General features: G+C 47.7%; 4 protein-coding genes across 4 annotated transcripts; 1 reads left to right on the top strand and 3 right to left on the bottom strand.

Moving 5' to 3' along the window:
- Positions 1-155: 155 nt before the first annotated feature.
- Positions 156-2,844, bottom strand: N7457_001475 (uncharacterized protein; the record flags this gene model as incomplete). Its single annotated transcript, XM_057172521.1, is given in 3 exon segments — positions 156-1,667; positions 1,682-2,200; positions 2,272-2,844. The coding sequence occupies 3 exon segments, from the start codon at positions 2,842-2,844 to the stop codon at positions 156-158; spliced, it is 2,604 nt and encodes an 867-aa protein (XP_057036424.1).
- Positions 2,845-3,506: 662 nt separating this feature from the next.
- Positions 3,507-5,725, bottom strand: N7457_001474 (S9 family peptidase; the record flags this gene model as incomplete). Its single annotated transcript, XM_057172520.1, has 5 exons — positions 3,507-4,042; positions 4,111-4,685; positions 4,749-5,411; positions 5,467-5,573; positions 5,630-5,725. The coding sequence occupies 5 exons, from the start codon at positions 5,723-5,725 to the stop codon at positions 3,507-3,509; spliced, it is 1,977 nt and encodes a 658-aa protein (XP_057036423.1).
- Positions 5,726-7,093: 1,368 nt separating this feature from the next.
- Positions 7,094-7,473, bottom strand: N7457_001473 (uncharacterized protein; the record flags this gene model as incomplete). The annotated part of the gene is made up of 2 exons (XM_057172519.1): positions 7,094-7,320; positions 7,377-7,473. 2 exons carry the CDS (start codon positions 7,471-7,473, stop codon positions 7,094-7,096), a joined length of 324 nt encoding a protein of 107 aa, XP_057036422.1.
- Positions 7,474-9,526: 2,053 nt separating this feature from the next.
- On the top strand, positions 9,527-11,411 carry N7457_001472 (DNA helicase ZGRF1-like domain-containing protein; the record flags this gene model as incomplete). The annotated part of the gene is made up of 2 exons (XM_057172518.1): positions 9,527-11,034; positions 11,081-11,411. Coding segments are annotated over 2 exons (1,839 nt in total), but the record flags the coding sequence as incomplete, so codon positions are not given.
- Positions 11,412-11,738: the final 327 nt, after the last annotated feature.

The raw sequence follows: 11,738 nt of genomic DNA, 5'->3' as shown, positions 1-11,738 counted from the left end.
TTATCTTGCCGATGCTTCATTTGACTCTTCTATCACAAATAACACTCAGGGTACAAGATATTGAAAAGATTGACAACAAAATGATTAGCTTGAGCACAATGAAAACAAATAGGGGGTATAAAAGACAAAGAATTCGAAAAATGACAAATAAAACATCAGGAAATTCTCAATGATGACATGGTCCTCCTAGCCTTGCGGAGGAAACGAGGTGGAGGTGATATGTCCTGGGATGGGAGTTTGGCCTGTTTCACAATATCCTTCATATAGGGCGAGAGATACCTACGTTTCGTATAATCTGCCGGCAACGTAGCTCCACTGGCAACAAGTAGATGAGCAAGTTTCACATCGTTCAGCGTGTCTCTCTCAATGATGGTTTCCAGAATGGTTTCTGAGGGGGATGATGGGTCATGATGTTGATTTCTGTTTATATCCGCGAGCTTTCCACCACCGGGCTGTCCTCCGGCGGTGAGGGCTTCCAACTTCTCGAGCCATTTGGATTGCTGGCTTGGGTGGTAAAGCTCAAAGCATTTCAATACATGTATATTGAGTGGTGTGGCGAATGTTGCCCCATTGGCTAGGTCGGATGGAGTCAAGTCAAAGTCCATGTGGCCCCGGAATGCTCTGATCACCTCCACCTCACAGCCAATGTTCCTCACTGCGTAGTGCAAGCAATTCAACCTTTCGAGTCCCTGGAAAACGGTAACATCTGCCTTGAATCGCAAGAGTTCCGAGATCATATCGGCATGTCCACGATGTGCAGCATGCATCAGAGGAGTCATCCCATCCTCAGATGATACATTGGGCGACGCACCGGCTTGAAGCAACAGCTTCACAATCTGCGCATTTCCTCCATAGATAGCAAGACAGAGCGGAGTCTGACCACTCGTTTCTTCTGAGAGGCGTTCCAAATCAAGTCTTGGCCTATGCTTCAACAACGCTGCTAAAATAGGAGGATCTCCTCTTTGAATCGCATAGATCAAAGGTCGCTTGTTTTGATAGACGTTCTCTAAATCGTGTCTTCCTTGGATCAATTGCTGAACTTCATCTGCGTTTCCGCTCTGAATTTGGGCGATGACCACACCCAGTGAGAAAATCACCCGCGGGGATTCCAGATGTTCCGGGAATTCCAGAGGCTCCAGAGGTTCCAGTGGCGCCAGAGGCTGCAGAGCCGCCAAAGACTGCGGAGGGTCCGGAAGAGTGATTGGAGTTGTAGCACTTCCCGACCGGTCGTTAACGGATTCTGGTTCTGTTTGTACTGTGCTAGGTCGACGAGGCCATTCGCTTCGGAGTAGTAGGCCTTTCAGATCTTGTAAGCCCCGGAAAACTTCATTGGACCCAAGCCGAACGTCTGGGTTGATGACAAGCATGGATTGAAGAAGCTGCTTCATTGCGTTCAAGAAGTACCTGTCATATGAGGCGGCATTGCGATCAGGCAAGGTTCCGATCCACAAATCAACGTGTGGGTTCAGTTTTGGAGGAGAGGTTCGCAGAAAGTGGTCATGGTTATAGGAGGCCACTCCATCCAGTGTTCCAATTCTGGATCTATCAAACTCCTCCAAACTCGTAGGATCAAATCCTAGAGCAAAGAGGCGGACTAATATGCACCCAAAAGACCAAATGTCGATTTTGGGATGAACAACAAAATCTGGGCTCTGGTAGGAGCCAATCTGGGGGGAGGTACACCCGCAGTACCGGCCCATTGCACAGAATGAGGCCCGTTACTTGCAGTGCGCTCCTCATCCATCTCCGAAAGAACCTCATGCACTATCTTAGATATACCAAAGTCGCTGATCATCCACATCCCTGTAGAAGGACTCTTGGGGTCTTTGAAGACTATGATGTTCCTCGGCTTGAGATCCGAATGACAGATGGACTTTCGCCGGCGATCAGGCGATTTACTGTCTGGCTGGAGTTTGTGATGCAGGTAATCAATTGCACCTGCCAGTTGTTCGGCCTCAACGATGATATCTAGCAAAGTGGGCATTGATTCCATTTCTTTGTAGCCACCACGCAAAAAGTCCTCCAAATCCATGTCTGCCCACGGGAAGATAATATTCAAGTTCTCTTCGTGGGAGAAGATGGCAAGGATCTTGGGGATGCGTTTGTGTTGGACGCTGTTGGACCTAAGGAGGTTCAATATCCTTTTCTCAATCACAGAGCGTCCCTGGTAGAACCGTTTTCGTGCGACTACTAGGGGTGCCTGCAAGCAAATAAATGCAAAGTCAGCGATTATGATCTTAGCTACCCACATATGAGAGCATTAGTACTCACGGAGCGCGGCGCACGCGAATCACCTGGAAGATCCTCAGTGATGATATGCCCGGCCGGGATCTCTTCTTTCGTGACGACCCCATATCCACCCTCTCGGGGCCTTTCCGAGGTTACCGGAACCAATGGAAGTCGTTGCTCCTTACTGTACTCCTCGTATGTATGATGATCCAACACAACCGGACAGTAAGTCCATCTTTCGCGAGCAAAATTGGTTGCCCAGGCGTTCTTCCCGAGGAAGGATGCGTCTTCGAGCTCAGCTATGTCGAAAGAGCGAATATTTTCATCGCGGCGATAACTGGCGATATGCGGTTCTGACGGGAAGAATATTGTTTTGAATCTTGGCCAGTCTGGCCAACCAATACCAACAAGGATAGATATTATTTTAAGCAACTTATCCTTCGCTGTTTTTATCTGGGCCTGGTCCAGTCCCAACTGGTGGTTATGTGAAAATCTCTCCAGGCGATCTCCAGCCCATATTTCTTGGATGCTCGCAAATGAAATGAATGCGTTGGTGGCCGTCTGACGGTGGTAGATCGAATCTTGGAGATTCTGCCAGATTTCTGTTGAGCTCATTTGGAAGTTGCTTGACAAAGAGGTGCGGGGAGAACACTTTGGCGAGAGGTGATTTTGTAGGGTATAGACAAGGGTGATCGAGTCACGGACTATGAGGGTTAGGCAGTGTCTCCCAGTTCCAGTTCGAATCCGCGCATCCTTGACGGAGCGAGTCCTTGTTCAAGTGTATGGAAATGATGAGCTTAAAGAGGTTTGTTGAGGGAGACCCCAGAGATTGGGAAGAGGACGAACACGAGGAAGACGTGGGCCCGGGGTACTCAGGTACTTAGTCTTCAGCTCTTCTAAAACGCGTCAGCCACACGTACTCCGTGACCAGGGACAGGAAAATTACAAGTGGCGTCGATTGTTGGGGATGTACTCCGTACATACCGTATTGTTATAGTGATTCGTCATATGGACGAGCTACCAGTCATCAAGGAGAGAGATGTTTATGGAGGATTCTGTGCTGGCCAACCTGGCCAAACGTCCAATTGGCGGGGCCCCGCGGGGACCCCAACGGGTGCAACCTCCTGCACTGCCACGGTGACATAAGGGTGAGGTCGGAAATAAAAAGATGATACATCGAAAGGGTTTTAGATAGTTCTAGTTCTAGTGTCTCTTTTCCATAGCAGGACATGCCATAGTTCAGTTTCATTGGTTCCTGAGCATAGCCCCGTGGAGCGCTAACCCTCCATCTTCAATAAAGCTTTCTTCCACCACTTCTCCTCCTCTTCCACCGCGTCTATCCGACTCTTTGCCTGCCTGAAACCATGCCCTTCTCCAGGGAAAACTACTAATTTAGCATCGCGGCCGACCTTTCTCATCACCTCGACCATTTCCTCGGCCTGGTTCAGCGGGACCACTCTATCCTCATCGCCTTGAAGCAACAGCAAAGGTGCAGTGATTTTGTCTGCTTTGAGGCAGGGACTGCGCTCGTCCAAAATACGGTTCTTCTCGGCTTCACTGGCGCCCTCATCAAAGAGTAGGCCGAACGCATATTGGCTCTCGAATTTATGCGTGTCTTCACAGAGAGCTCGGACGTTGCCTATTCCGTACAAGGAATTGCCGCCAGCGAAGAGATCCGGGTAATCGCAAAGAGCCTGGAGTACGATGTATCCACCCGCGCTTCCGCCTCGAATACCCACTCTATTTTGATCGATTCGTCCGGTTGATGCGAGGTATGAGACAGCGCTGGCAGTATCTGCCGTGTCGAGGACCCCTGCAGTGATTTGATTAGCATCAGTGTGAAATATAACACATTCACCGTGTAAAAGGCAGAGTTCTTACCCCATTGCCCATTCAAAATATCCCGGTAAGCTCGGCCGTACCCGGAACTACCGCCGTAGTTTACCCAAACCACGGCATAACCACGGGAAGTCCAGTATTGGTCCGTGATGTTCAGGCCAGTTCCAGTTTGAGAGGTTGGCCCGCCATGCAGACATACGACCAAAGGCGGCAATGTTCCAGGTGGGGCCTGGTATTCAGGATTCTGAGGTGGGTAGAATATGGCATGTGCCATTCCTTCCAAGTTACCACCGTGCACCCGTGGGAAAGAGATATGTTCCGGCTTGGAAACAAAGGAAACTGGCATGGGAAACTCGGAAGATGCCTTGATTGCAGAGAGCTTGACGGTATCTGCGATATCCAACGTGTACAAGGTGTCCAGGTTCGTCTCGCTGGAACCAAGAAGCGCGATCCTGGCATCTGATAGGGGACTATCTGAGAGTTTGATCGTGTCTGACACTGGCAGATCCATAGCATTCCAAGAGTCATCTGATAGATCTATCAGGATGAAGCTCCATCGAGCGTTCTTTGTGTAGGACGCGATCATTGAAGTTCGAGTCAGGCCGATGTAAGTGCAGCTGACAAGAGGGAATAGACGTCAGCATAAAAATGAAGATAATCATCTAAGTTTGTGTACGTACTTTCCTAGACGGAACTCCGGCTGTGAGAAGTCCACATCTTCAAGACCATGCAGGGCAAGCTTTTGGCACTCCAAGGTGTCAATGAGACACCGGTAAAGTTGCCAATACCCCGAAGAGTCGCTCGTAAAGTACAATGTGCCGTCAAGTCCCCATCGTGGCTGGCTAACGCTTTCCGTTTTATGCGTTCCAGCTACATGATGAACGCGTGAGACCTTGCCATTGTTCCAGTTGGCCACATACAGCCGAGCTCCTGTCCATGGCATGTCTGGATGAGTCCACTGAGTCCAGCAGATTCTGTTGCCATCAGGGGAGAATTGAGCAGAGCTGTAGAAGTCATCACCGGAGGCGACGTCAACTATCTCTTTGGAATGCATGTTGACTGCCACGAGTCGATTCTGGACTTCTGATGGTAAGGGTTTGGAGTGGTCCTCTTCGATTGCCAAGAGCCATCCCGCCTCCTTCTCCTCATCATTCCAAGGGCCTGTGGCGGATGTGCACACATAGCGAAGGGCAGGGCCAGTCTCAGTGATTTGCTCAACAACGCCAGTCGAGGGATCAAGTTTGTGCAGATCCTGTGTCTCACGATCGGAAAAGACAATATAGCCATTGTGAGCAATCATCGACGCGCCACCGTACTCATAGACTTTGGTCCGGGCATCATATCTAGAAGTCTCTGGTTATTTTTGGGCTTGTCAGTTGCTGAATCTCGCGCGCGTACTTGGTGGGTAAAATATCGCGCCCTTCACGACCAGCGTATTCCACAATGCAGCCTCGTCCCTGCTCCTTGGGCCTCCCCTCTATAACGTAGACCTTTCCATTTGACGTCTAGGAATGTTTTTGAGTATTCAGACGCGTCTTCAGTCATTAAACATCAAACATACCGCGATAGATTCGAACTGAACACCATCAGCACCAAGCACAGTAGAGCTGATTGGACTCTTCCACTGGCCGAACGGAAGTGTAACGGGGGTCTCCATGACGATCACGTAGAAATAACCCACAAGATCAGAGGTGAAATGTGGAGAAATAGAGATCCTGAAGTGCAAGTAAGCATTGGCGCGGGGTTATTAGGCGAAGTTGGAAAAAAGTTGCCCCACCGGACTCCGCTAGATCGAGATTGATCGTCCCTATCTTTAGTCGCAAGAACTAATAACCATACCCGTAACGCCTGGAGTGGTTAACACGGCCCTGTTCAAGAACCTCGACCTCTCCAACTGGGGTCTTTCTCTGGGTGAGAACCCTCGGTTAGCCGAGGAAGCCGAGGAAGGCGCCTACAATCAGCTCTGGGCCGCGACTATGAGTACTAAAACTCAGTGGGATGAAGTGGTTATTCAATAGACATAACTTGTATTTAGAGGACCAAAATTCCCACAAAGTAGTTAGAACTAGACCAATCTAGTTCAAGACAAGCTCTCCTATTTAAGACAAGGTGGCCGGGGGTATACCGTGTAGTTCCAGGGTCAAAGATCCAACCCCGAGCCACGCTCTCAGCTCATTCCTAATCGTCAACTTTCATAACCGCTAGTAACCACTTAAGGATCTTTCTTGATATGCGATGGAAGCCTTATTAGTTCTAATCAAGGTCTCGTTGTTGAACGCATAGGTTTTAACATAGTTTGATACTTTGATAGAGCTTTCACAATGGTTTTCGACTGGAGCTAATTATTTTAATCAGTGATTTAATCAAATCATGATACCAGAATGGATATTCTCTAGAGTGTACAGAGATATCTCAGTCCTCTATGCCATGGAGTCACTAGTCACCAAGTTAGTATACTAAAGGCTAGGGTTCTATAAACAAGTCACTCGAGATACCATTGTTTTTAAAGAATATACACTAGTTTTGCATTCATAGACAAGCCCCCCATACCTATATCATAGAGCCTTTTTCTTTATGGCCTAATTATAGAAGTCTAGGGGTGAAACGTAGATATGATATTCGAAAGCACTAGACTGAATAGTAAACCTAAATCATTCATCACTGACTTGGAAAGTGTAGGATCTTTAGATAACATGTTCTAAAATATGATATATCACATATGTCTAGTCGCATCTATCCCTAGAGAAATATATCAGATGTCAGAGGTTCACCCTAAGCGTTTATAGCGATACGCAGGTCACCAAACATGCAATTTTGCTTGCAGAACCATGTTTTAGTATTTCAAAAGGCAGACTAGGCGTTACCTCATATATCATTCCGTACTAGGAGGAGGTATGTGGTACCTGGAGTATGGTTATATGGGATTTTACACTAGATTTATCGAATATTATCACTATGGCAGGCAAGCACTTTAATAATAATCATACAATATTGTTATTTGGATCTTGGCAATACCATCCCCCACTTAGTACATTAGTGCTGGATGGAGCGTTCCCTTATCGAAAGTCCAATCCAGCGAGATATGCTCTGCAAGTTCCCAATCATGATTCTTCACTGCTGCCACCAGCTCCCTGACAACATGCTCTCTGTTGCTGGTCGAAGGGTTCTCGGGATCGACTAAGTCCTCATCATTGAACGCATATGTTCCGATACAATTGAATACCTTGATGGTATTCTCGCATTGACTTCTTGCTACAGGGAAATATTGATCAGCGATTGGGGATCTCCAAAGAATAGGCGCAACTCACCCAGTTCTCTTATGTCATCCAAACTCAGGCGGTAGATCTTTTCAAATAGCTCTTGTGAGTCATTTGCTCCGAGTCGCTCAAAGGCAATTGCATCCATGAGCACATTTCCACCGTGTACAAGGTGTCGGTTGAGTTGGTCAAGCCGCTTTTGGAGCTCCCCCTTGCTCGCCTCTGGCGTGTGTTATTCCTTATGAACGTCAATAGCTGGCGATACCGCATCTGGGAAAAGTCCTCCTCAATTGGATGTAGTCTTTGTTTCAACAGCTGGAGACTTTTCTCCACATGGAGGTCTTTCTCTTCCAGCATCTGATTTTTCCGGTCTATGGTCGTTTCCATTACCTTCATTCTTTCCTTCATACACATGACCTGCTCTTCGAGCTGGTGAGTGGTTTCCTTGAAAGATCTTATTTGATCAATCAGGGAGATGCCTTCTCGATTCCCCATGATGGTATCTTCACCCCGCTGAGCCACGATGGGGGTTTCACATGCCTCGCGTAAGTGTCTTTTTCCGGCCTCGACCCGATCAAGCTCAGGTCGGTTTGTGTCGATAAGAAAGGGTGAGTACACAACAGCTTCAACCGGTTGCTGATAAGGTTCAGGCATTAGCGGTGCCTCAAATCGATCATGGAAAAGACTGTCCTCATGGGGTTCCTGAGCATGCAGAAAGGGCCTCAAAACACTCACAAGCTGACATTTCATGTTCGATGTGTTTGCTACTCTATTTGGCAAGTAGAAGTGCATGAGATAGGTTTGATTTCAACGGTGGGATAGAAAAGAGACCGCTAGGATGATATCCTATTCTCATAATAGGGTAGGATAAAGATGGGTAGAGTAGAAGGAAACATTTCCTAGGATAAAAGAAGCTACTGTGATGCCAGCAAAGTGTCTAGTGGAAGAGTGACAGGCTACATATCGCCGCGCTATTATCAGTTATGTCTGTATAAAAGAAGAAAAGGTCTATAAATAAACAAGGAAGGCTTAGACAAATTTGAATTTCTAAGTCATCCCAGTTTTGAATCAAAGCCGTATACCTAGCTTATATGCCCTGATTGATATCAAAACAAAGCCATTTTGTTTAGCTTTCTATTTCCTCTCACTTATTTGACGTTCATACATGTTTCTCTCACCTATGATCTATCTCCTATTTCCCCCACCTCCTTTAACGCTTTACTATACTACGAAGGTATATGGTGTTCAGGGGTCAGTTTCGGTTGAAATCGAATTTTTTTACCTAAATACGCCTGACTTTGGAACGCTATTCACATCGCTAATTACTATATTGTGAAGTATTGCCTCTAAGTGAAGCTATTCATACCATAAATATCTTGAGAAGAGAAGAGGATATCTGAAAAAATGACTTTTAGAACGTAGTTGACAAGATTGCTTGAAAGAATACTAAAGGAATACTAAAAGCAATTGCAAGCCCACAAACGCGGCCGACTATATGAAAAGCTTTATCTCGCCTGCCTACTTTCCAAGGTTGGACCTAGGTACCTTTGACAAGGCTTATAAAGGTCTCTGTCATAGTGATTCAGGTGTTCGACTTTTTTCCCGCCCAATCCAAGCATATCCAAGGAAAGACTTCAATTTTGATTGAAACCAACCCCTGAGCGCTATACACCTTCGCTGTATAGACAAGGACCAATACCAGTGCTACCGAGCCTTTATGCTTTGGAACTCATTTGTACGAAGTATAGGGGTACTGGTCACAGCTTGATATGGTATTCGAAGCTAATCAATTTTATAGAGTCAATCGACCTTGCAATCAGCGGGATACTCGGATATTATGCTATAACGTTCATGTGTCCAGTAAAAAGACTGCCTTGAAATTTCCAATTGTCAATTCAGGTCATATCAAGAAATGTAGGGGTCCAATCAATGATGTTGAAACTCTGTATTTTTGTGTCCATTTTTCTAGCAGGATAAGGTATGACTAGATCTTACTAATATCACATTGCTGCACAGACAGGATAAACTGATCTTCCGGTATGCCGACCTCTTGCTCCGACACCAATATGGTGCATGAGGCCTCGGCGTGTTATCTTATCCGCTTATCGCTTATCTTGCTCTTCACTTAACTGGACGCGACTTTTGACCCGCGACTCCGTTCAAAGGAGCCATGATCGAGCTGGGTCCTCCCAGTTATTGTCATGATGTCCACACCATCATCATCTGCGCGTCTGCCTCCAACCTCCCCGCAGGTCACTGCCTCAGTTGTGAAGTTCCGCTGCCTATACACCCACGACTTACGCCGCAAGTCTAAACGATGGCACGATGGCTACCTACGATATCATAAATTCAACAAACGTGTCATGGTCTACGATGACCAAGGTAACTTCATTGGTGATCATCACTGGCGATCCACCGATGAGGTCCAGGATGGTGACGAAATGGAACTGGACAAGGGAGTCTTGATTGAAGTGACCGAAAACATGGGCACAACCGAGACAGATATCACCAATCTATATGAAAAGAAGAAATCTAGTCAAAGTTCGCCGCAAACCAGAGACCCGGTCTCTCAGGCACCCCGTGTCTCTGCATCCGCACCTTTTCGTTCCTCGGGTTCGTCCCAGTCGTTTCGCTCACTTAACGATTTACTGGGCATCAAAAGGACCCCAATAGGACATTTGGTGTCTCCATACGAGGAAAGGAACCTCCCACAGCCGACTTCCATCGCCCAAGGGCCCGAAAGAGCACCAAAACGGCAGAAGATATCCTCGGTGGCGAACCGAGCCCTCGCGAAAGATCCACCTGCCCGACATCAAGTGATTGATTTAACCGATTCAAATCAAGAAGCACCGGCGATGCCGGTGAGGCAAAGACCAACCACTTTCGGAAAGGAGTTATCCAGACCCGTTGTTGATGCTACAGCCGATACATTCCCAGCAACTCGTCAGCAGAGACCAACAGTTCAGTCAAAACAAATTCAGCCACAAACACCTGATCATTCTTCGTTCTCAAGAGTGTCTCCTTCAATATCATCTGAGCCGACCTCCAGTCTGCCCACACCGGCCGATCTAATTCGTTCAATAACTAGGGGCGTTCAGCCTGCGAGGCCCGCAAGCAATAAATCGAGGGTCGGACCGGTACCCATGCAGCTATCCAAACCCCCCGGTCCATCCTCAAAAACAAGTCTCCCAGCTCTACCACAAGAAACAGAAACCCAGATGCCCCAAGTTATATTGCATGTAAACGAACCATCGGTTAACCATGAAGATCAGTCGAAGGATGCGCCTCGTCCCCTCCGGCAACGGCGGCCTGACCCTCTCGCCACATCAAAAGGCTCACGCTCAGTTGCACTCAGACAGCCAGACCGTCTGTCCGTACCACAGGCCCCAGTACGCGTAGTCACCAACTATGTGCAACCTATTCAATCCGCAGATCATCAAGCTCCAGCCAATATGGCGCACTCCACCGGCGCGCGGCCTTCACCCGACGTTCCACCTCCTACCAACATGCCACCCCCATCCCGTCCATCTTCAGCGCTGCCCTCTGGGGCACCTACGACTTCCCTTCGCATGGTGAGCGGAAAGCCTCGCAGCAAACTGATGTATAGTGCTCTCTTGCCAGGCACTCCACGAACTTCATCGCCGGTGGCTTCAAATACACCGCTTAGTAATCCAATTCACGACTCAGCCACAGAAACCCGAGAGCAACAGTTAGTATGTGCGCACCTATTGACCAACATTGTGATACTCATATAGGTACAGGCCGAACGCCGCTCCAAGTGATTCCTTGACAGCGGGCGAGGAGTTTATGCCCTCAACATCAACACAATTTATCTTCGACGAGATGATAGATGGATCGGGGTTCAAATCACCATCAGCGATCAGAAGATCCACAGAAAGAAGACCCGTCGACTCACCGTTACGCAAGTCGTCATCGGACCCGACTGCATTGAATGCCCGTAATGCCCGGGCAGGGGGCTCATTGCACGCAGCCAACAAAGAAAACGAACCTGGAGAGCAAGGTCCCTGGACTTTAGAGGCGTTGGATTTGTTTGACTTTTGGCCTAGCGGTCGACCAAAACCAACGGGGTAAGACTACTGCCGTGCCAGAAATACGGAAATTTCAACCCAATCCCACGCCGTGAATGTCAAGTCCCTTCTCGTACTCCACGAAATCTACAGCCTCGTGAGAAACAACCTCCAAACCGCCGGAAGTCGCTCCTCTTTTCGAAGCCAATGTACTGAACAACGAGCAACTCTCTGTGGTGCTCCTGCAAGAGACTGACTGATGTTCAAGAAGCCATTCTCAGGTGCACATTTTGCGAATTTAAGACATCAACTTCCTGCCATGCCAATACCACTGGTGAAATATCTCTCTATAGAGATTATGTTGTCCAGTGTATTCAAATCAGGC

Source organism: Penicillium paradoxum, assembly GCF_028828445.1.
Source record: "Penicillium paradoxum strain IBT 22861 chromosome Unknown utg000002l_segment0_segment0, whole genome shotgun sequence".
In the NCBI taxonomy this organism is placed as follows: domain Eukaryota; kingdom Fungi; phylum Ascomycota; class Eurotiomycetes; order Eurotiales; family Aspergillaceae; genus Penicillium; species Penicillium paradoxum.
The sequence above is the reverse complement of the archived record's forward strand: the minus strand, read 5'-3'. Positions and strand labels throughout refer to the sequence as shown.